The 24747-nt window shown below is 43.6% G+C and overlaps 2 protein-coding genes across 6 annotated transcripts; one reads left to right on the forward strand and one right to left on the reverse strand.

The window, feature by feature from the left end:
- The first annotated feature begins 2849 nt into the window (after positions 1 to 2849).
- LOC311029396 (protein FAM222A-like) lies at positions 2850 to 22047 on the forward strand. Of its 5 annotated transcripts, none has more exons than XM_084034524.1 (4): positions 3172 to 3328; positions 3393 to 3539; positions 11408 to 11576; positions 18385 to 22047. In XM_084034524.1, exons 3-4 carry the CDS (start codon positions 11447 to 11449, stop codon positions 19767 to 19769), a joined length of 1515 nt encoding a protein of 504 aa, XP_083890650.1. In that variant the 5' UTR covers positions 3172 to 3328; positions 3393 to 3539; positions 11408 to 11446; the 3' UTR covers positions 19770 to 22047. The 5 variants fall into 5 exon arrangements, with proteins under 5 accessions (XP_083890648.1, XP_083890649.1, XP_083890650.1 ...); XM_084034525.1 differs by having other exon boundaries at positions 3172 to 3324; XM_084034522.1 differs by lacking the exons at positions 3172 to 3328; positions 3393 to 3539 and adding an exon at positions 2850 to 3139.
- Positions 22048 to 22324: 277 nt separating this feature from the next.
- LOC311029601 (glycolipid transfer protein-like) lies at positions 22325 to 24730 on the reverse strand. Its single transcript, XM_084034823.1, has 5 exons — positions 24572 to 24730; positions 24159 to 24217; positions 23885 to 24018; positions 23636 to 23786; positions 22325 to 23390 (listed from the first exon to the last, which is right to left on the reverse strand). The coding sequence occupies exons 1-5, from the start codon at positions 24672 to 24674 to the stop codon at positions 23208 to 23210; spliced, it is 630 nt and encodes a 209-aa protein (XP_083890949.1). The 5' UTR covers positions 24675 to 24730; the 3' UTR covers positions 22325 to 23207.
- Between the last annotated feature and the right edge of the window lie 17 nt (positions 24731 to 24747).

The following is a 24747-nucleotide window of genomic DNA, read 5'->3' on the forward strand; positions in this document are numbered from 1 at the left end:
CTGCCTATTGATGTAGCCGACGTCTTGAGTGTCCACTCCCTCAGCCCCAAACAATCCTAGACATAGGACAAACGTGTTAATATCATTTGTGGCGTATATTTTGCGTGATGTCTAACCTTCGAATGTAGTTTTTTTTTCAGGGAGGTTCAGGGCAGGATATTATCAGAACATTTAGATAGTCAGAATATTGCTGCACAACCATACTTTCGCCAGCAGGTGGCACTGCTACGACATGCATTACTGTAAGTATAGCAGGGTGTTTGAGCTCACGTGAAAGCCTGCCCTGAGTAGACAGAAGAGATCACAGTGGGAGATAAATGGTGGTAGGCCGTTTGTACTTTGCCTCTGAGCCATTGCAGATATCTCCCCACAAGGTCAATACTCTCTGAGGAACATGCAGGCCTATTAACTACCTGGATGTTTGTGTGCAGTAAGTGGTCCTCTTCACTATTAACATGCTTCGGGTCGTGCGAACTCTCAAGCAATAAGGTCTCTTATTGGCTTGTTACGGAGAGTTATTAGGTTTGCCCCCCGGCCCCTGCTGGTATTTAATTACCCTTGCACTCTCTCCTTTTCATCATGATGAAGATGACAGCAGCCATTGCCAATAGGGGAAAGAGGAGACTTTCCCCCAGACCTTAATTGGTTCATTTGCCTCTGCCTGCCAGGCGCAGATGGAGCTCTTTATTAGTGTCAGTGCCAGGTACATTCTGCTCTGATGAGAACCATCTTAAGAGGGAGAGCTTGACATCATGAGGACATCATGACATGGCCAAAACAGAATGATAATCTGGATGAGAGTAGTTCAATAATCAAACCCTTAGAGCCCTACAAAATGTGTGCATTCAATATATAAGCTTACCAATATTTTGTCATTTGCCTATGTGTATATGTTTTGGGGATTATTCACAGTTAGTAAACATTCTTTACACACCCAAACATGGCACAGCCGAGGAGTATACGACAAGAACATCCGATGCAAATGCTTTAAAAAAAACCTTAAAACCTCAAATTGTTGTCTTTGTTTCCACACATAACAGCATATGTCCCCTGAACACTTGTAGTTTTATTTGATACTGGAATCAAAGCCATTTTGGTTTGAATTTGCATCTCTCTTTCTGATATAGTCCACCTGTCAGGAGACAAAAAATAAATGATTCAATTAGCATAAATTGCCGTTAGCTAATTGCATTACTAAATGGAAGTAGAACCGTATTTCCAAATGTCTCAGTTTGTTAACCACTGATTATAATACGGGAGCAGGGTAAGACTGAAACATGTCTGTAAATCCCCCAATACCTCTCCTGCTTCAGAAAGAAAAAGAAAAAAGAAAGGAGTGCAGTACTATTACTGACTATTTGAATGTTGCCTGTTCTCTCAACAAGGCATATACGGTGGCTGGGTCCCTGGAAAATCCTCTTGCAATCTAAACATTTACTACATGTGGATGGTAAAGATGTTTCCCCGTGTATTTTAACATAGTGGATTATAATGTTTCCATTATGCTCTGCAAGCACATGCTAACTGTGGGCTCCTATTAATTCCAACAAACTGTATGGCCATTACAACAACGTGCGATTAACCGGAGAACAGCAATCCATCTACGTCTTCAGTGTTCAATATAGGGACATTAGTTGGCATGGTAACCCCATTTGCCATCTGCAAGCCTCATTCATACTGAGAAATGACACTCAGGAAGCTGTAAAGAAACAATTCAATATTCTTTCTCACACAACAGTGGGTCAGAGCGAGTATGTCTGTTGCAAATCTCTTGGTGTGCACTCAATTGTCTTTCCCGGAAAATAACAAACAAAAAAAAAACCTGTCTTTGAAGGGTAGAATTTGCCTTGATGACTGGTTTCCATCATCGCATGTTTATCGGGGAGATTAATTCGTGTACGGAGCCCTGCAGCAATGTGTGTTAAATATTGACAAGCGGGCGTTCAAAGTCTAGTTCAGCCTTTGAGGATGGAAAATGCTGAAAACAAATACATGATTGTTTGTTGAGAGTTAGATGAGTCGTTCCTCCCTAATTTGACTAACTTGAAGACGTTTTCTTGTATATTTTATAGTATTTGTGCTTGTGAATCCTTTTCCACAGATAGTTGAATTTTTGTTTTGTTTAGAGTATATATAGGGTATTGTGTCTTCCCCTGTGTCTCCAAATCAATGGTGGATAGTAGCTGAGTACATTTACTGAAGTAGGCTTCAATTTTGTGGGTTATAGTTTACTTGAGTTTTCCCATGTTGTGCTGCTTTGTGCCGATATTTCAATACATGTCAAAGGGTGATATTACACATTTACTCCATGAGCCTACATTCATTACACAGCATTTGCTTGGAGAGTTACAGAACAGTATTTAAACCAGCAGTATAAAGCGGTTATATGGATAAACTTTGATGGCATAAGAGGACGTTATTGCAGTACAAAGTAGGAAAGAGATCAAATAATTGAATTATATTAAAATATGAGTATATATATTTTTTTTATATATTAGGCCTATATCAAAATTGCACACAGTGTCAGCATTGGTTAATTATAATGATGTTAACCTGCTGATTTGAGATTCAGGGCTCAAGTTAGACCACAAACTTGCTTTTTTTGTTTTGGGGCTCGTCACATCACACGTTCTTCCCCTTTAATTTTCTCCGCGAAACAGCAACGTGCTTACTTTGACGGCTCCGGCATCGGCACAGCGGCCGCCCTCCCTGCCACCCGATTGGCCGAGCCGTGGGAATATGCTTAAACACGGCCCTGATTGATTGGCCCAGAGCCGGTTTTCAACAGCGCAAGGGGGACTGTTTCCAGTCCGACATCACTCCCTGTGGCAAACACACACACACACACACACACACACACACACACACCAGCAGCTTGGACGCCTGCCGAGATGAGACGCAGGCAGCTGCACGGAGAACGCAGTCGGTGAAACGCTATCCTCTCCGCGGGTCGGCGGACGTGTCGGGGACGCGCAGCTAACGGGCCGGCGTCATCAATGGATATTTCTCCGGAGGTTTCGCGAAATCAGTGGCGAGAGATTGCTTTTCGCGGAGGAAATACGCCTTCCGAGCCGGAGAGAGCAGCCAATCAGCCGCGGCGAGCCAAAGATAAACAAGCCTTATGATAAGACCAAACTCTGTAAGACACTCATTACCTTTCTCATCAATGTGACGGGACTCTGTGGGTTTGTTGTACAGGCCGTGTTGCGTTTGTGACTGTGTAACTACAGCGACATAACAGCGTGAGAGCAGGGTTGTAGAGACGCGTCGGTGCGTGTGTGTGTGTGTGTGTGTGTGTGTGTGTGTGTGTGTGTGTGTGTGTGTGTGTGTGTGTGTGTGTGTGTGTGTGCGTGTGTGTGTGTGTGTGCGTGTGTGTGTGTGTGTGATGTCAGGATTCGCCCCTGATTTGAAGACGACAGCGCTAAAGTGGTGAAAGATGCCCGCTGCGCTCTAATGGAGAGGAGCGTCTCGCCCCGGCTATATATCAGTGTCCTGCTCCCGGCGAATGTGTGTTTATATGGGCCGAGACCAACTATAAGGTTTGTCATTTATAGTCACTATTCATGGAACACTATTTTCCTTAAAAAAAAAAAAAAAAAAGGTGTTCAACAGTTTATTATAGCAAATAGTAGGGGAATTGGTTATTTGCGTAACAAATCTCCAGTTTCTAAATGTGTTTTTTTTTTTTTTCTCCACCCCCCTTGAAAACTGTTCTGTCGTGAGCCAAATATCCAGTTTCTAGCCTCATCCTCTTTTTTTTTCTTCTTCATTGGTTGGGACGACGGCTTTGCGCGCAGTGAAAGGCGCTTTACGGGAAGTGCTTTGAAGTATATTATCGGTCATTCAGAGCTGCCTCTGAAGGTTTCCATTTCTATTGTCTGGAAGCCGGAGGTGGGATCATCGCACCTCACTGCACCGGTGGCAGCCGAGGTTGAAGGTTAGCCGCAGCAAAGAGGGGCCTATAGATTATTGGCCAGGTGTGAAATTCTACCCTGCATGCTTTTTCCTGTTTGTGCCAGCTCCTTTATTACCCAGAGAGATGGGATGTCACTGCTTCCCACCGGAGGCACAGAAGGAAAGCCTGCGAGCCCTTTTCTTTCTTTATTTGTGTGTGTGTGTGTGTGTGTGTGTGTGTGTGTGTGTGTGTGTGTGTGTGTGTGTGTGTGTGTGTGTGTTGCTGTTTTCTAAACAAAAACCATATATTTTCATTCTGAGGCATAAGAATAGGCGGATCTTTCTGTTTTATGATTTCTTTAAGCATTCAAATTATGGCACTGTGGCTTTTGATTTACCACAATGTCATAATAAAAATGATCATCATTAATGATATTGTCTTGCTTTATTCATGATAACATCCACAGTTTGGCTACTTTTCATGTCATATAATCTAGACACCACTGTTTCTTGCATCGCCAGTGTTAATGACATCTTGATATGTTGCCTGTTTATTTGAAATGCGCTTCGCCCCGGACCCGGAGTCGTTCGGGGGGGGGGGGGGGGGGGGGGGAGGCTCGTAAATTGTGTCGTGTTATGAGCAGTCGGTGTGCAGGTATCCCATGGGGGTTTCCCTCTGATCTCGCATCACACCCCGGCAGTAATTCCGACTCCGTGAAGAGAAGGGATTTGTCATTTGGCTGCCTGCTTCCCTTTGCCTTCATCAGGAGCGAAGCTGAGCTCTGATTTATTGTGAAGTTTCCCCAGGCTCACTCAATCTCCATGCCTACCGACTCACTGAATGGAGGAAACGGCTCGCCGTGAGAGTGACCTTTTACTTGGATGACTATTACGCAGGCCAGTGCAAGGACTGATTAAGGTCATGTCTTTTTTTTCTTTCTGCCGTGTCATCCAAGCTTCATATTTGAGGCCGGTTAAGTGTACAGTGAGTTTCCTGTTGTGGATTAGCCTGCATGGTTAGGAGACCGCAAGATAAGACGCCCAATGACTTTGAAAAATGCATGCGACCGACCTCTCTGCCCGTTTTAGAGGAATAATGTGGAAGCCTTGTTCCTCCCGTGCACCCTTTCTAATCACCTTTTTATCTGCTAAGAGATGTCATGTGTAATTACAGGCACCCTGCCATCTTTTGAAATCTGTCTAATTGGTCTTTTCACTCTAATAGGATGAAGGGGGAGTGAGACGGAGGTTAGGGGTGGGAGGTTAAGGACTGGGCCTCCGAGGTCATCGGGGAGGGGGCAGGACCTCAAGGGTTGTTCGGAGCGCCAGTCGTTTTTTTTTTTTTTTTTTTATTTTGTCTACATGATGGCGCTCGGTCATTACTTCAAATTAATGATTAAGGCTGCCAAATTGCAATTGATGCATCACCATTTGCCCTAAATAGAAAGGCTTTGAGATGATGACATTTTTTAGTTGGTCCAGAGATCAAAGGGAGATTTTTTTTTTTTTTTTTTCCTTCCCCTCGGACATTTTTGATGTTTCTGTGATGCATGGTAGAAAGCTTATCATTAGGTTATCCACCACATTAGAGCCATACAGGGCAGCATTTTCTCTGCAGTTTCTAATGAGTTTCATGTTTGCTTGAAGATTTTTTAATGACTGGAAGGAATCGGTGACCCTTAAAAGCGTAACAGTCAAGTAAACAGCCGGAGGACGGGGCTCGGGGAAAGGAGGTCAGCGGGATTGTTTGTGTAACATGAAGCGATTTTTGTCTTCTTCTCTGGTTTGAACAGTTGATAACATTGAGAGGTTGAATGGTTCTATCCATACCTGAAGTGACCGACTTTTAATTGAAATCTGTTTAAAAAAAAATCGTCTTTCCACAAAACCTTAAGCCCATTCTTTTCTTTTACCATCTGTTATCTTTGAAGTCAAGGTTTTCTAAAGGCTGGACAGCATAGCCATGGCTCTCTGACAGAGTGTCTCAGTGTGCATACTGGGATAAGGATAAGATAAAGCTCTGTGTACCTCTAATGCTACCTTGGCATTGGCCAGACTTTACCCCCATACACCGTGTTTCTCTTACCTTGGCACTGTCTGCGAGCAAGGGCAGCTTTGGGTCAGTCCAAGGCTTCCTACTCCCCACCAAGGCTGCTCACCAAGATAAGACTTAATTGTGCAGTTTTGGATTAATGGCTACATTTGTTTCCAGTCTGTTTCCATATACATTTGGAATTGCTATTTTCATAAAAAAAAAAAAAAATCCATATTCAAACGCTGGAGTGAAACCTATTGTCTCTTGAATATGATGTTGCTCAACTATACAATGTGTATCTTCGCCAGCCATTTCCTCTATTAAAGCACTTTGCACAAATGAAAGCACAGAAAAATGTGCGCCAACCAAAGAATGCCAGATATTCAACAAATATTTGAATCCCCACTTATACGTTATATAATATTGATATATTAGGTAAGTCGACCACTAATCATCATACCAATGCTACTTCGAAAGACTGTCTCGCAGAAATGGCACCACATTAACTCCGAAAGTAAATGATTAATTGTTTGGCAAAACTGTAAAACCTCCTAGACAAATACTTGCTGGCAGTTGGCTGCTGGCTGCTGCTGCCACCGCTGAAATTAATGGTGCAAACTCTGATCCCAGGGAGTTGGACTGCATTTGTTTCACACCAATTGTTGCCGCTGTGTTAGATGTTAAATTCCAGCGAGAATATGGTTTGAGAATGTTCCTTAGAAAGCTTTATGTGCGAATGTAAGGGTTTCGTTCTTTCTTTGCACATAGATAAAGTTTTCCTACAATTGAAACCTGCAATTTAAATATTGAAATATTATAACAATGTGACATAGAAGTTTACGGATTGGACTTTGCATATAAACAAGTTTAATTTCTATACACATCACCCTTTGCCCCATTACGCCTGCGTTTTGCTGTCGTGAGGAAACGTGTGTGAAATAGTCTGTTCTTTGTCTGTTTAGCGTTTGCAGCATTAAATGCCCTCATATTGTGAAGGCTCCGTGAATTGTTGCATCGGAAGAAACTGTAATGTTAATGTTTCTTTTCCGCAGACACCCGGCCATTAAGGCAGCGTGATTTACACCCGACTGAATGCTCTGGACATTTGTCTGAATACTGTCCAGCGCTTGTATTAACATAAATTTAGCGTGCTCGCATAGGAAAGGCTTTTTTTTTAACACCGGTGTAATACCTTTTAAGCTAATCTCAATGGAAATGAGGCCCATTGTTATCAGCCGCAGGCCTGGAGTGTTCTTGCAGCGTGGAGCAGAGTGGCCCCAGGTTGTTTGGTTTATCCTGTATGTGGACCTTTGTGTCCCTTCTTTTCTCTCTCTCCACAGAAGGAGGAGAATCTGGGTCTCTCTTATACGCCGCTCTGATACCAATTATGCAAACTATTATAGAATTTAACCAGGCCAGCTCTTATCGGCTAATCCAGAAGTAATAGATTCTATTAAAAATGTATGAGGGGTTTGGGGGGGGGGGGGGGGGGGGGGTGTATAGAGATGAATCCAGCAGCTGCTGCAGCGGCACTGCTGTCTAATTCTGTCTGCATGTCAGGCTACATGTCTGGTCTCCATTACTTAGGCAGGCTCCTGCAGTGACTACCTGGAAAACAACATAAAAGCCATAAGTAATATACAATTCATTATAGAGTAGGTGGATTGTTATTCATGGCCCATGTTCATTCAAAGAGAGGTCCTGTTTCTTCTCTTCCCTAATGACCAATTGCTCTTTGTTAATCATCTATTTCCTCCTAAATTAACCTTCTTTTTTCCCCCCCGTGCCTTTGTGCTCCTTCCCTTTTGCTCTTCTGCTGTTTTCTGAGTGGAAGGAAGGGAAAACATTAGCATAGCACTCACATGCTAATCCACCCAGAGAGTGAAAAGGGTGCTTGTCTTAGACCTTTTTCATTATCATCTAATTATTAACCGAGGATTCTGAGAACTGCTAACAGGAGCCGAGATGGTAGCGGGGAGGGAGGGAGGGAGGGAGGGGGGTGTGTGTGAATGTGGCAGGGTGTGTGTAGAGCTAGTGTGTATCTTTTTTTTTTCCCCGTGCATTTCATGTTTGTTTAAAGGGAGGCTCTCTTTGCAATTTGCTTCTATCTTCAGTGTGACCTTTGATGTTGCGCAAACTCATAAAGACCCCAGAAGGTCAGACAGATGCTCTTGTCTGAGTCCCTGTATAATTTAGGGACTGTTTTTCTCCTGCTTTGATGGATTTTCTTGTGCTGCCACTTTGGACAGCCAAACAGGTAAAAAAACAAGGCATTGTAGTGTATTTTTTGGGGGGGCAATCATGCATAGCCAGCTTCATTATCTCAAAAATATGAGCCACATAGTCTAGAATGACTGGAGCAACTTCTTACAGGATAAATATAACAGTGTTGATAACAGTACATTGATGGTACCGTGCATAATAACTAGCTGAAGGATACCGTTTTTGTCAAACAGATGTCATTCAAATTCAGTTAATATTTAAGGCATCTGCCTGTTTAACCAAAGCAGCCATTATAAAAGTCTCCATCACTGCCCTCGTTGCTCTTCAGTTGACCTCATCTCTCACAAAGTTAACATTACTGATCCCAGGACAGCGGGGGAAAAAATGCATTTTTGCATCCTGACATATAGGGAGGAAGCTGAAAAAAGACCATCCATAAGGGATGGTTAGATGGACCGCAAAGCACGTGGTCTTTATCTCCCTGGCAGACCCTCAGTGGACCGCATCACGCTGCTTATCAGCCCGGATGTCGCCCGAGAGTGGAGACGATTAGACGTCCTCGAAGATAATACTTTGTGCTCTTTTTTCTCCTTATTAAAGTCTTTGAATATGTGAACTTGCGAAACACGGCAATTGGAAAAAAAAAAATAGGCTTCAGAGGAAATGTGTGTGAAACAACAGTTTCATAACCTCCACCTCGATGTCACAAAGGCAGCAGAGGTGCTGATTGGAAAGCTTATTGAAGAATGGAAGCGGATAACATTACTATTATGTTAATGACAAAGATTCCTGACCTCGTTTGTGAAGGTTGAGTTGAGCTATGCTGCATACGGACATTTTTAAGATTGCTGACTTTGCAGTTGCCATGTCCCTAATTTCGGTGTTATTGCAGCCAATGGGGAGATGTCCTAATATGACATTGGAAGAAAGTGCAAGGCGAGGAACTTTTTTTTGTGGCGCAGAGGGCTGGAGAATTGATATTGCTCGATAACTTAGTCCCACATATGCATTCTGGGATCCCACTGATCTCGTTTTTCTCTTCCCTTTCTTCGGGTAATTGTAATTTATTTAAGAGTTGGAAAGCAATTTTAAGCTAAAGTTTTCACAAAATCCCTTTAAATCTAAAATTTACATAGCAGGATGAAAGAACCCATCATTACTTGCACTTTATGCATCATTTCCAGCTCCTTTTTTCCCCTGCTTTCAGTGGAAGTTTCTTATTCTTTAAGTCACCGCTGGCTTCTCTCTGAATTATAATGCCCACCTTGATGTATTTTATTCCGGCAGCAAATTATGGGAGTAATGGATGGTATTACAGTTCATGTCTCATTTTCTGCTCATGAAGGGATTTCCCTGGAGAAACCTTTTTTCTTCCTCATGCTCCTGCATCTTTTTGGCACCTCCCTCTTGACAAATGTGTGGTAATGGAAGGGTTGTTGTGGAATTGCCATTATTTTCTAAATGGAATCTGACCACGGCGGGGCTTTTTAGCTCTTCAGATGTGTGTGCTCAGATGAGACAGGTTGCACTGAGCAGTTTGAAGTGGGCTTGTCACCGAGGGACAGATGTTGAGTGGAGGAGGGGTGCCGTACACTGGGAAGGGAGAGGAGCGAGGGAATCTTTTTTTCTTCCGTGGGCACACGAGTAAAATGAAAGCCACTCGGTCTCTTCTTCCTTTTTGAGGTGAAGGTAATCGTGTTTCTGCAGCTCGTCACCGAACACTCTGTTCTGCGGTTGACTCGCTGGAGCCGGCCTCTGGACCCCGAGGGAGAAATGAAAGCAAAAAATCCAAAAAGAACCTTAAAAGCAAACAAGAAAGAGAGGCCATCTGACAGATGTATGCTGCAGGCTTGTATTGGTCTTGTTGGGGACTCCTGCATTGTAATGAAAATACCCTTTCTTTCCATCTGTATTTTGGACTTATTAATTATTAATAACCTGCAAGTCTGTGATTTCTTGTTGATCGTCTATCTGAAAGGCTGATTCATATAGACAAAGTGTTTTATGCCCGGGGTTTTGTTTTGCAGTGCTAGCATTCAGACTTGATGACTCTGTCACATAATCAAACAGAATGTCAAATGCGATTATCGCTGAAATATTCCCTCAATGCCTGCGCTTTATCTCCGCAATGATTGCTGCAATCAGCACATCTGTGGCGAGGCGCTTTTCTCTGTCAGACACAGCCACTCATTTCCTCTGACAATACTTAACTCCGTAAATGTCTATCTGAGGGAGTAAGCTGCTTCTGGCTTCCTCTGCTGATCGATACAGCTATACATTTATAGAAGAATAAGCCCAGGTCTCAGGGCTGGATAGGAATTGAAACACGCTGTCATAAGGTTAGAGAAATGCCTGTAAGTGATCCGTGTGATTTGCAACCGACAGAACACGGTTGATGAGAGGAAGGAGCCGTCGTAACGATGAAGAGTCGTCGTCATTAAGTGATATTACTTCTTTGAATGCACAGACTCGGCAGCTCAAAGAGGGGCTCGGGAATTTTAATTTTGTAAAAGTACTCAATTGGTGAGTTTCAAAGATGGAAGCTGAAGTAGCTGAATGTGATTAATAAGTATATATAATAAGAGGAGATGGGGTTTAGTTCCCGAGCAGCAAGCGTTGGCCGTTTTCTAACAACATCTAACAGATTTTTGAATGTATTATGTATATTTTGATGTCTTTCCAAACTAAAGTTGGCATCTACTTCCTTTCCAGTGACCTAAAAATGACAATCTAATCTAATCTAATCTAATCACAGTAATGTTTTAAAATCTAAAGATGAACAAAAGACCTGTGCAGGATCAATTAATCCAGACTGAGGTTTTTGTGAACATCGCTCTAGAGATGTCAATCTCCACCACTTTGGTCCAGACTGCAAACCTCAACAACTATTAGATTTATTGCTATGACATTTGGCATTGGCATTCATGGTCCCCAGAGGATGAAGCCTACTAGAGTTTACCTCTAGTGCCGCCACAAAGTTGACATGTGTTATTTTGATCGATTGCCTTGTTGATACTGACATTTCTACGCAAAATCACCTACCTGGAAGAATAATGAGCTGTACTTTGTGTTCTGAATGCACTAATTATCTCATGATGAACGTGGTTCAAGTATGCATGCTCAACAGCATTGCCATTGTGAGCCTGTTAGCATTTAGCTCAAAGCACCTCTGACCTAAGCACAACTTCACAGAGCTGCTGTTAATTGTATTTGGCTATCGAGTTCAAACCTGTTTTTTCTCCCCCTTCATTCCAGCAGGTGAACCCCGGCTGTGTGCAGCCCTAGATAACTATCATGCTGGCCTGTATCCAGAGACGGCAGAACCTGTCGTCGCAGAATCTGGCCTGCACACCCAAAAGCCTTGATGTTCCACCACCGCCATTACTGCTGTCAGTGCCCCCGCTGCAGCCGTACCCACACAAAGGTGAGTTCTGGGAGCTACTTGTGTTCCTGAGGTACTTTTAAAATCACTCGTCCACGTCGAGCACGGTTGACTTTTAGCGGACACTAGAAATCTCAAAGAATATGCCTCTTGATGAGGCCCGTTAATTGGGCTACTAATCAGCGTGCTCTCGCTCGGCGCATATGCACGCGGGTCAAAGTGGACTCGGGAAATGACAGAGTTAATCAACTGGCATACAGGGTTACTAATGATGTTCACATTTTGTGCTCCATGTCTGTGTCGTTTGACCTTCATCGTGACTGATTATGCCGCTGTCACTGAAAGGTCGAGTGGGTGTCTCCACCTAACCCGGGCTGACAGCTGTGATTAGATTTCTTTCAATTAATTGATTGAATGTGACTTGTTTGCGGATGTAGTTTGTGGCCTTCTTTACGTAGGTTGCTCCATCGCCATATTATTTCTGCAGGGGTCTGAATTGTCTTTTTTCGTCGTGGACCTGCAGTCTAGATTCACATAATGAGATCTCAGCGCCACCAATGTTATTTCTGCTGTGGTTTTCCTTTTCCCAATTGCGTTAAAAAATTTGCTGATGCCTTTATACTTCCATGCCGGCTCTGGTTGGAAGCTATATTGAAGATCTATAACGACTTCCAGGGCTGTGTGCATTGCAGCCTCGTGAATGTACTTAGCCATGAAACATCTCGATTGATTCGCTCCTTGAAAAAAAATGTTCTTATTAGTGGAGGTGATGCAGTGTGTTGTGTTACTGTTTGAGTAGTTAATGTGTTTTGTGTCCGATCATGTCGCCAGTAAAGCTTTTTCTTCCAGGACATCTTCGTTCATTCGTCGTGAAATCTAATCTTCCATTAGGTGTCTGTTACGAGGTGAACGTGTGCTTGAGGCGCAGCATTATTTTCAGACGACCGTGTAACGATCAGATTTTGACGCCTGCATACGGTATACACACACAGGTGTTTCCACTTATTCTGGGCAAGACCTTTACTTATGGTCACCTGACTCCACATTCTTAAAAAAGGCGGAGTCAGCGATTCTGTCAAGACATTGTTGATGTTTGAACCCAACACCCAAACAAACACCAAATATTTTGTTTAGCCGGGGGCCACAAGACGCCCACCGACACAATCTAGAGGTCACTGACTATACAGAGTGTAGTCATGACGACAGACCATGCAGTTAATTGACAAAAAACACGGGTAGTGTTTTGCATTACTTCTCCCTACGTATAAATACTAGCCGAATAACGTGCATCCAACTGTACTCATATTTGAAATCTCTTACGCTCCTCTTTTGTCTTTTTGTTGTTGTTGCTATTAAATATTAATTGGGAATCAATGGAGCGCTTGTCTACTAAATGCTGGAACAGAAGGGCCTAGTTTGCCTCGGGCAGAACCAGGGGTTCATCTCTCATCCTGTTTACCTGCGGGGGCCCTTATTGAGTTTTATGTACTGCGACTGTGCCCGCCCTCCAGCCTCGGCCCTGACATTTCAAGCACGACCGCAGGGGAATAGCCTGCCGATGGGAGCTCAGTGTGTGTGTGGCCCGGGCTTCTTCATTAAACGAGTCACTGTTGGATTGCGTTAAATCGGGACGCTCTTTAGTCGCCGCTGAGCTCCTGAAAGCCATTTCCATTTTTAGCTATCAATAAATGGGAAGGCAGAGGACATGAAAGCTCTCAGCCGCACTAACCCACGTGAAAGATTTCTGGGAAAGCAGCGTTAGGAATTATGTATTGAGAGTGAATGTTCTCGCCTCCGCTATCTGAGCTTGAAAGCAGGGGGCTGTAAATGCGTTTTTTTTTTTTTTTTCCCACGCTGCCGGCCCCTGCACTTGGGCCCGGCTCTGAGAGGGTAAAGTTTGCCCAAGCTGGGCCAAGCGGCACAGAAACAAATGAGGAGTGACACTGGTGCAAAGGAGCATTCGCCTGAGCCGCCTCGAGCACACACAACTAAATGTTCAACCCCACAGTTACTCTGTTCTTTGAGCACCCTTCATGTCGAGATCACTGACATGGAAAGAGGGAGGCTTGTGATTTCCGCGTGTTTACGGAGGAAGTTTGCGACGAGAGAGTGTGAGTGGGATTTAAAGAGCATATGTCGTCCGCACGTCCCGCGTCGGCTTTTTTCCGCTTCACCCATCTCAATCCTAATGGTCCTCTGGGTTGCTAGGTTGAGTAAACCACATGGAGTCATTAACTGGCATCCTTCTTTTAACCCCATGGGAGATAAAATATTGATGCATCGTTATATAAGTCCATAGACATATAATACTGCTGATACTGCAGCTTAGTAGTGATAACAGTTATTGAACCTCTATTAATCCATATTTTTAAATCAACATAGAGTCCAACGGCTCTAATGTATAAGAGGTTCAGTGACGAACCCAGAGAAACAGCATTGAGTAACAAAACACGGTGCAATTGTGCCAAATTCATCTAAATTTGATTATTAAACTGCAGTTTGTATTCGCCGTTTTCTATGTTTGTTTGATGTTTCTCATCAAAATGCACTCTGGGAGTAGTAGTTCACTAAGCCTTATACATTTATATACGTAGTTTTGTACTTTTTCATCAAAAGAACAGATACAGCTTCTCATCTTTTATTGTGATTATCCAACCAGGGGAGCAGGAGGACGTCCACTTAAACTGTAGAAGCGCTTCAGCGATGACTCACCTTAAACGGCTCTATGGCTAAAACATCGCCTACTGCAGCTGTAAACTGTATTGACTGAATGTTTGAAATGCAAATGAAAGATGGAAATGTACTAAAAATAATCAACAATATAATTTGAATGTATTGATATATATGAGGCCAACCAAATAAAGATGTTTTTTGTTTGTTTGTGGCCTGAATTGAGAGGGAGAAGATAGCAGCTGCTAGTTTTGATGTTATTACTGCATCTAATCAGCAGATAGTCAATTGCTGAAGCTCATCTCAAAGAGATGAATGAAGTCAGGGCCAATTAATTACATGGTTCTAATGACTGGGCTTATTGGGCCAACTGGGTGCACGGAGGCGGTTGGCGATAGAGATGTTTTTAAATACGTTGGGAACGTGCTGTGCTCAGCCCCCTGGTTATTAAGGTAGGCCGGAGTATTTTAAATATCAGGATTATTGTTGTGGTAAATACGTATTGGGTCCTGCTGAGAAGCACTGTTCTGTAATTAACTGGCTGTTCTCGCCGCCGCGTTCCTGCTGAGGATTAGACGCTCATAAACACGTTATCTCACCAACGTGTTTCCCAATAAGTCGTCAGCATAACAATCAGCGACCTGTGGGATTTTTTCTTCTCTGCTGGCGGTTCAGCCAACATGTATGGATATTAACGAGTTTTGTTTTGTCTCACGTGGGGATCATAGTGGTCATTCTAATGGCTCTCTTATAGGCCCTCCGGGCGTGGAAGCCGTGGTTTCTGAAAACCCAAAGAGCGTGTCCCACTGCCTTTTTTTTCCCAGCCCTGCCTCTGGGGCTTGTTTAGCCCATAAATTAGTGATTAACTCAAACTGCTCTGAAACAATGAGGTCTCCTCTTTAATATGGGGGGGTGGCTTCAAGTGTGACCACGGGAAAAAGATTAGCCAGTTTAAAGTGGCAGTAAGCGTCGAGTGGGATCGTATGGGGGTGGAATCGGGGGGGGTTATGAAAGACCATATAGATACCACGGTTTGGTAAGGACCCAATGTTTTATTCCTCCAGAGTATTTCCATCCTAATATTTATATAAAACACAAATCCACATCGCACAAACATAATAAATCAGGCCTGGTGGTGATTGAGAGCTTATAATTGCGCCCCCCACCCCCACCCCCAACTGTGCATGTCCCCTGCATGGAAAGAGGAAATCAGGATTAGGTGTTTCCTGTGAAAGTGTGCCAGTTTCACTCAGCATGGTGCCACAACACTTGAGCAGCATGTTTAATGTGCGGCGCCCGTTCCAACCAAGAAAACATCGGAGCCTGAATGGCGGGGTCCATTTAAATCATCGGAGGGTCGTGGATGCAACACCCGTCAGTGTTATTATGCAGATGTTTGAGGGAAAAGAAAAATACAAGCAGTTTTTCAATCCTACATAACCTACTTCATTCAAAAAAAGCAAGTGGGGGGTGGGAATATTAAAGGTCAGAGAATTTGAATTTGTAAGCACTGCATTATGCTCCCAGGCGAGGCTGCTCGGGGAAAAGTGGCTGCTGTTATTTTCTGGAGCGTTTTTACTGCCGTTCCAAATGCCTGGGATGTAAAAGAGCCAAATGGCTGACTAAATGTAATTATTGCAGCCTAATAATACATAAGATGCTTGTTTGCTTGCTCGTTCTTAGGATAAAGGTGAGCTGGGAGTGACGAATGCACACGTTTTTTTTTTAAATACCCTGCAATTAAGCTCTTTGGACACCTGCACAGAACCATAGAAGCGAGACTTAAATACCTGTCGTCAATTATCGCGTTCACGAGTCTGCAGTGCGCCTTCATGTAGAGAGTTTTGGCGAGACAGCCGCCGCTACACGAGAGAACTTCAGCTCTCCCAGTAAAAGATTGTAATTAATGAACCACACATTTTAGACACCGCTCGGTGTGTTTTTGCAGGAAGCTCTAGCGAAGGGAGTGAATATTGTGAAGAATGACTTCAAGATGTACTTTTACTACCGCCCGCCACATGCTTTGGGAAAGCCACCGCTTTCCCAAGCACATGCTGTGCTCAGTTTACAGCCATTTAGCACCACTGATTGGTATTAAAGTCCTCGAGATTGAAACAATTACCTATGGTTGTAATTTAGAGCAGCTTTAATGCTGGCCGTGTTGTTTCTGATCTCCGTTTTAGCCTCACGTGGCTCGCTTCTGTTCGGGACCAGCTTAAGTGATCCCTTTTTTTTATATACGCATATGTCACAGTCGTGGTCCTCAGATGATAACTATGTGGGGAAGGCCTGTTTGCTAATTAGGTTTTCACAGTGCCACATGAAGGCAGCCACAGTGGGAAGTGCAGCTGCGTCTCCACCAGCTCTGACAGGGCTGTAATCTCTGGACTAACTATATCAGACACCCTGTGAAGATGCGTTAGAATTCAGAGTGAAGTGTTTATGGAACAGCGAGCCGATCGTAGCACGTGGGGGGGGGCTCCGAGCCGACATTTTAACTGAACAGGAAAACGCAAAAAAATGCTTGTTTTTCGCTAAATTATCCATCTCCGGTAATTGAGCAGTTTTATCCCAGGCAGAAAATAGATTTGTTCAGTGATGTCAATGGCGGTGTGCGTCAGATGTATGATCATATATAAACGTGTCATCGCTTGTCATCATCTAAGCTCCTTTCGGGTGGATACGAACCTCTCCTACATTTCATTTATGGTCATGAATATTCAGCTTTTAGCCAAAGGCCATAAAGCATTATTGCAGCTGTTTCTCCCCCCCAGTTACCTCTTTCTCACATCTTCATGTAGCATACAGTTTGAACACCTCGCCAACATCCCAAAACGCCGTGGTTTTCTATAACAGCACTACACTGCGGTACATAATAAGCAGTGTTTTTGCTTTGTTGTATTTCTCTGTAGAATGCATTCATGCTGCTGGCACCATGGTGCTGTCCCTCCAGCTCCGCTGGGAGATTACTGGATGGATTGAACACTCCACCTTACCTCTTTTCCTCCATTTTAAACACCCAATTTCTTTCTTTCATGAGATGGATCTTTTAGATTGAATCATTTTCACAGTCGGGAGGCTCACTGTAGGCCTGAAATGAAATGAACTCCCAAATCAATTTCAAATGGGAACAACAAGTGAGCTCTCCCCCTGCATAGCTGGAATTGGTTTTGTTATTGAAAATGAAATGAAGTGTTTTGGTTGTGTTTTTTTTTTTTTCTCCCTTCACCCCCCACCTCCACCTTTTTATTGCAGATTACAGGCTTGTTCTTTTGCCTGCTATGATTTCCATCGATCTAGGTTAATTTCAGCACCTTTTTCTTTTTATGTCAGTAATTCCATAAAAGTGTCACTCTGAAAGGTGGTGGTAATTTCTACCCGGTGATTTATTGTTTTTAAATGGGGCGCCTTTTCCACCTTTCCTTTGTCGCTGGGAGTTAAGCAGCCATGAAATTGCCAGAATAATAGTGTTTAAATCCAATCTTAGTTTGTCCCGTCAGCTTTCCCCTCACACAATTCAATCAGAGGTGCTTTGCTCTTTTTCCGTGTGCATTTCCATGGACTTTTTTCTCCTCAGTTTAGGCTCCAAGCTTTTACAGTACAATCAGTTCACGTTCATAAAAGCATAAAGTGGAACAAAATGTCATCGGCAGAAAGCAAACTGGCGACGCTTGAGTGATTTTAAAGTCAGAGAGTTAGGAACAATTAAAAATGTGGCGTGGATTGGAAGAATTTTAGCATTTCAGCAAATTCCTGAAATAAATCATCAAAGAAATGACTAACTTATGCTAAGAGAAACAAACATAATATACCATGTTTAGATTTTTTTTTTCTTGTTGCAGTTGCACTACACTCAGCTTCCTCTTGGCTCCTCCTACTTTGGTTTAAAGGCTAAATGTGATCAAGTAAATCTGATTGCAGCCACTTCAGCTAAATTCGCCAATTCCCATCTTTTGACTTCCCAGCGTAAACTCATTTTGGTTTGAAGTAAGTGAATTAATTTCATTAAGCACTGATCAAACAGTGCTGGAGGTGTTTCTCCTCCTTTAAATCAGTTTATACCACATGTCTGCCATTATTCCTTGAAACAGGTTTGAGGTAGAAAGGAATAAACCAACATAAAGAAGACAAGATGCCTCCGGGCTGCTGGTAGACTAATCACTTGTTTCTGTCTCCTCAGGCGGGCCAGCCTCCATGATTTCTCGGTACCCTTCTCCTGCAGAGTTGGATGCTTTTGCCCAGAGGACCGCCAACAGCCCGCTGTCCATCAAAATCTTTCCGTCCGACGTCCGGGTGCCGCAACATAAACAGCTTAACAAAACCGTCAACGGCTTAGACACCACAGGCCAACGCCACAGCCCCCATTCACACCCGTGCTCAGGAGGCCACCAGGGTCTGTTGGCCGTCATCAAAGCCTCCGCGGGTGGCAAAGGTGTGGTGAAGAACTCGGAGGGCCGGAGGACTAAACACGCAAACAGCCAGACTTCTGTGGCGCCGTATAATAATCCTCTGAATAATGGCTACACAGTCAGACACGGGCACAAGGCCTATCATATAAGCTCATGTAAGCCCCACGATGTTCCCATCGAGACACTTTGTTCTAGCGCAGGGATGGCCTCCAGAGATCAGAGCCTGGCCCCCCAGTCGGAGCTGGCAGAGGTTCAAAGCCTGATGAGGCAGATGAGCAGAGTCCCCCACAGCCAGGCCCTGCAGCTGGGGGGAGAAGCCCGAGCCAGCCCCTCTCTGCAGGCTGTGGCCGCGGTGGCACACTCAGACTCAGACTTTGTCCTGGGAGTGCCGCCCCAGAGCAGCCTGGCATTCACGGGGGCAGTGCTCCCCACGCAGAGCGCAGACATAGCCAAAGCCGGGTACCTGGAGAAGGGGGACTACGCCGTGTGGCAGCATAAGCATCACATTCAGCTGCAGCAGCAGAGCTATCAGCAGGGAGCGGTGAGGATGTACGGCGTGAGTCATGGTGCTCAGAGGCACAGGGAGACCGGGGTCGGCCAGTCCCCCGAGAGCTGCCTCCCTCTGCCGTGCTCCTCGCAGCTGTCGTACAGGCCACATCCTGGCAGCGTGGGCGCCGGGCAGGAGCGAGCGGGCGGCTCCTCTCTGAACCGCGGCGCCATGCAGGGGGAGTTCTCCGTCGGACAGTACTTCGCTCCACTCTGGGACGGCGTCACCCCTAACGGCGACTGTTATACTTCTCAGGTGCTGGCAACGGGTACATGTGCAGCCAGGCCTCGAGACCTGGGGCTCCCCCATCCCCATCCCCATCCCCACCTCCACCCAAACCGCCATCAACACCTCCACCCGCAACTGCTCCCTCCTCACACCCAGGCCTACAGCACAGACCCAAACCTCTGTTGCGGGCTGCCTACCTCCAGCCTGTGCCACGCTGCAGCACTTAGCAGCAGTCTGCAGTCTCTGGAGTGCCTCATCAGTGAGATCCACCCTCCCTGCATCAAAGAGCGCATGCTGGGCCGCGGCTACGACGCCGTGGGGATGCCTCAGCTACTGGAGCACCACCAGCAAACCCACATCCAGCTCCCCGTCTACAGATGAGACGCGTTGCCACACAGCGGGACACACAGGAGTGACGAGCCTTTTGTAGACAATGGAAGTGTGTCAGATTTGACATCTAGGAATATGAGACATGCCTTTTTAGTTTGTGCATGTGCTGTGTTTTTTTTTTTTTTTTTTTAGAAGGCCCCGGAAAAAAAGGTGAACGATAATCATGACTTAAGATACAGGTTTATCTTATGGACTTCTGGTGTTTTATTTTTATATCTTAAATGGCCATCACGTATGCCCTGCTGTTCATTTAGTACTGATGCTGAGCACCTCATCACAACTCCCCCCCCATCACATTTGAACATGAACTGTATGTTTTGCAGGTGATTCCCCTATAGGCCGATATGAAAGTGGAAACCTTGACATTTACTTGAATCTGGGAAGGACCGTATTTTGTGAATATATTGTATATTTTTCCCCCAAAAAATGGCTTCTTATGTGAACATTCCTTAATTATTAACTGAACTTTAGGTTTTCTGCTGCTTCATTGTTGTTTTAATCCACTTTTGGATCAATCCTGCAATGTGATGCAAAGGTCCTGGCCGCTGTATGGGGAAACATTTTCATCATTTGTAAATGTGAATAGATTTTGTTTCGTTATATGCATCCATAGAGATCCTTATGTAATTTAACAGCTTGATTGATTTAACGTATAGTCACGCTCAGCACAATGTATTAGGACTGTTGAATATCAGCACTGTGGCAATTCAGGCCAAGCAAGATGTGCCCTTTCGGTTGCATGTTTTTGTTGCTACGACGTTTTTCTTGAATGAAATAATCTCTGGATGGTTATGACACTGTTATACAACACCTGGGTATGTACACGAGTGCCACGTTGGAGAGCAGGCCACCTTAATCATTTACAGTATCTTCTTTGTAGGGCTATATTCTATCTGATGGTGTGAGATGTATGACTGAGTAGTTCTCTGTGTGGCTGCACCGGTTACGTAATACTATTTATTTATGTCAGACTGTTGAGTTATATGGCAAACTCTCTCTATAATTATAAAGTGCAATTATTATATATGAACATGTGAGCGCTCTCCATGAAGTATGTCATTGAAATAACTACATTTTGCAATGTACGACCCCCCCCAAAATCCCTCAACCCCTCTTTTTTGCATCTTCTTAATAAGGATTGTCAAGTAAATGAAATTTTTCTAAACCCAGCACATAGTTTGTGTTATTACGTATTCGTCTGCCAGCCATGCAGCTGAGAAGACGGTTTTATTATATTCATGAATGATAAACTAGTTGTGGAAAGGTGCAACCTGTTTTTTCCTGGTTTTATTGCGAAGGGATTTAAGGCTTAACCACCTGGCAAGTCTCTTTTTTTTCCCAGTCACAGATCTCATTTTTATAAAGATCTATCTTTTCGCTGGAGGATCTCATGTTTATAATGTGATGTAAATCAATCCTTAGCTGAAAGATATTGGACTGGTTCCCCCTCGAAGCGCTAATTTTGTTATCGCAGTGAATTATGTTAGTCTAGATGGATGGCCGACATTTGAGGCAGAAGCCATTGAATACTTCAAAACACATGTGAAAATGAAAATGTACAGGCACACGCCTTATCTCATAATACATCTGTTTGAGGAGAAAGAAAATATATTGTTCACATTATGTAGAAATGGCCTTGCTGGTACCCAGTTATTAAATTGCTAATCTTAGATGGCGGCGTGCCTGCCTGCACCTCTTATTTAGCTTCATCTGTCTTCCTAAATTGGATGCTATAGCAGTAATGCGGTTTAGGCCAAGAGAGACATAAACGCACGCCCATTTTAAGTCCTCCATTACAAAAACAAATAAGCTGGATGCTGTGAATAATGGCTTTAGAAGCACTGCTGGGAATAAATCTGCAACATCCAATTGATGACCTCATTGCAGATAACAAATATTTCAGAGTTTAAGGTCAGTGGCTTTGTCATTGAGGCATTGTTGTAAATGATTTGCAGTCTTTGGCCCATTGTCTCCTGGCTTTGCTTGGAGCTTTTTCCATCCTATCTGTCAGCGGGGACAGGCCAGGCCGCTGTGCTGATAAACCTACAGGATTACAGACGTGCTCCTTTTGCTCGAGCTCAGAGACGATTAGCTCAGGCTCCTCTGGGAGAGGAACCAGAGCCACTCCGGCCTCCGGGACCCACTTCGGATAAGTAAGACTGGGCAGAGGAAAGGGTTAGTTGATCAGGGCGAATAGGAGACATGAATACGAGTGAGAGGGGGTTTTCCTATGATTTTCTGCTGATGTTTGAGAAAACCAGCGATCAAAATCAACTGTTAACAGTCTCTTCAGCAATCAGACCAAATGCACAATCACACTCATGCAAAATTATATTGTTCAGGGTAATTCAACATCTGGCAGACTGGAACTGTATCTACATTGCTAATAATGTATTTGTTATCACTGAAAATAAAAAATATTTCAAGCAGTAGCTTCCAACACAAATGTGCTTAAAAGACAAAAACTAAGCAAATATCGCCACCTAGAGTAAGATTTTTGAAATGCAGGTGTGATTTTTCTTAAGAAGTCATTCAACTCAGTAGTAACACTTTTTGTTTTATTTTGAGTCATAAATTAACATCTTTTGGTAAAAACACATTTGATCATCGTTTATAATAAAGACACACACAGTCTATTAGTATTAATACAGAAAATGCAGATATAATTATTAAGCCATTAATAAATGTGCACATGATGCGCCCTATGCTGACAGGAAATATCTTGTCTATAATGTGCTTATATGTTATGTGAGTTGAGTGAAATGGGAACCAAATAGGCTACAGAATACATACAAAGACTGGACCCCGCCTTCCGACTCAACAGACTCCACGCAGGTTTAAGCATACATTCGAAGAATAAGGCCGACTCTGCTAACATTCACTTTGTAGGTAAAATAGAGTTGCATATATTTTGATTCTGAGCTTACTTTGAAAACATTATTTTTTCCAGTAAACGCCAAGGCACAAGAGGATTAATGCACACCCAAAATGGGCTGTTAAAATTATTTGAAAGTACTACTGGGGCCACTGCTCCCAGATCAACAGCGGAGGTAACTCCAGGGCTCAGGTGGCAGAGAGCATGTGAACGTGAAATGATTTCCTGCAATAACAGGTGAAACACCACTTGTAAATGTCATGAAATAAGCAGCAACACACTGCTTTTTTTTAAATAAGAATAAGAGCTGCATTGTTGCTTTAACAACCCTACAATTATTTGAAATGATAAAAGAACAAAAACGTAACACTCTGCTATCATGGTTGTTTGCATTTAAGGCATTTGCATATGTTAAAACCAAACTGTAGTAATATTGAGTAAGGTATAATCAAAGTAATGAATAACACACTGAAAGGAAAACATGAAATCAATCCTAATAAACACTTTTGAAAACGGAACTGGCCTGACACCTGAGAGGTCTGATGATGCCCACATCAAGCTGTGTAGTCCAACTCTGCGTTCAGATTAGTGTACATGTCGTAGATGGCGTCTATAGTGGTGGTGTAATTAACCAGGAACTGACGCACATTTGCCAGACAGTCCTCCTCTTTCACTTCCTCTCCCTTTGACAGGGCCTTGAGGATGTCCGATTTATATGGAGCTGCAATTAACGCCACCTGCAACGGCCAAAAAAAGAATTTAGACTATGAATGCAATAGTTGAATGCAGCGTATGAACATGAGATTAACACGTGAAATATACTACAATAATGAGGTGTTTCTGGAAGAAAAAATTACATTAACACCTCATATTCTGCAATTCAGTAACAACAAAACAATTGGTTCGAATGGGCTAATGTATTGATTGTGTCATTTCTTTTACTGTAAATTCTTAAGAACAGGAAAAGTGGTATTTTCCTCACTTTGAAAATTTTTTGGACAAGCCAGCCGTGGTATTTCTTCAGCGCCTGTTCGTAGGCTTTGGTGACATTAATCTGAATTAGGTTGGGGTTGTTCTCGTCTCTTTCTCCATCTGCCAAACTCTGCAGCAGGATTTGTATGAAACGGAGACCCCTGCAGGAGAGACAAAGGATTCAAACTAAATGATTTAAAAAAAATTCAGTTCAGCAGTTGAAAGTTCAACATATGATGACATAACACCAGTTTCTCACCTTTTCAGCCACATCAGAGCTAACGTTGCTCCAACTTTAGGCCATTGTGATGCATGGGCTTCCCTCTCAGCCTCCACTATGTCCTGCAGGGTGACGTACTTTGCAGGATCCTTAAGATATACTGCTTTAATTTTCTAAAAAAAAAAAAAAAAAAAAACATAATAAAAATGCAAATTTAGGTTGCGTTTATACGCATCATATTATATTTAAATACTCCTTACAGTTGTAGAAAAAAAACACACAAGAGGAATGCAAATACAGATCTGTATCTTACCGTAATATTGCCATTAATGTCTGATTTGATGACTGAAAATACGTTTGATCCCAAGCAGTCTGAAAGAGAAACGGACATTTGAGAGCGAGGCAATAAAATATGAATGACTTCATGACATGTCCCCGGCTCCGAGGAGGGAAACACATCTGCCTTTAGGTACAAACAGAGGCAGGGGGGAAACGCAGTGGATGCAGTCTCGTACACAATGAGGCCAATGTGAGCTCTGTCCGAGTCAACAAAGAGTTTCTCTATAAGCTAAACTGCCACAATGTCACCATTCCCCCCGCGGCTCCGATCCCGTGTGAAACAGCCTCGTCCTGACAGCAGACTTGACGACGAGTCACTTCAACGTGTCATGAAGGAGCAAGTAGGCAAAGTGTTCAGCGATAGCGCCGAACTGTTGTTCCACTCACCAAAGAACGACGGGATGTGAGAGACGGCCTCCAGGAACAACTTGGTGTCTATCGCCTTGTCGGGAGGCAGCTCTCTGAATTGGTTGTCCAGTAAAAGAGTCATGGTCCCCGCCGTGGTGAGTCGCGCGAGCAGCTTTGGCTGGAAAAGAACCCGGAACTCTTTCTTCTCGTCAGAG

The sequence above is a fragment of the Eutrigla gurnardus genome (assembly GCF_963514095.1).
Source record: "Eutrigla gurnardus genome assembly, chromosome: 19".
NCBI lineage: Eukaryota > Metazoa > Chordata > Actinopteri > Perciformes > Triglidae > Eutrigla > Eutrigla gurnardus.

Excerpts from the sequence above, each read along its gene's own strand:
- LOC311029396 (XM_084034522.1), top strand. The coding sequence starts at position 11,447 with ATGCTGGCCTGTATCCAGAGACGGCAGAACCTGTCGTCGCAGAATCTG. Across the intron at positions 11,577-18,384 it reads GCAGCCGTACCCACACAAAG|GCGGGCCAGCCTCCATGATT; the intron begins GTGAGTTCTGGG and ends CTGTCTCCTCAG.
- LOC311029601 (XM_084034823.1), bottom strand. The coding sequence starts at position 24,674 with ATGACTCTTTTACTGGACAACCAATTCAGAGAGCTGCCTCCCGACAAG. Across the intron at positions 23,787-23,884 it reads GCTCTGATGTGGCTGAAAAG|GGGTCTCCGTTTCATACAAA; the intron begins GTGAGAAACTGG and ends TCTCTCCTGCAG. Across the intron at positions 23,391-23,635 it reads TTGTCCAAAAAATTTTCAAA|GTGGCGTTAATTGCAGCTCC; the intron begins GTGAGGAAAATA and ends TGGCCGTTGCAG.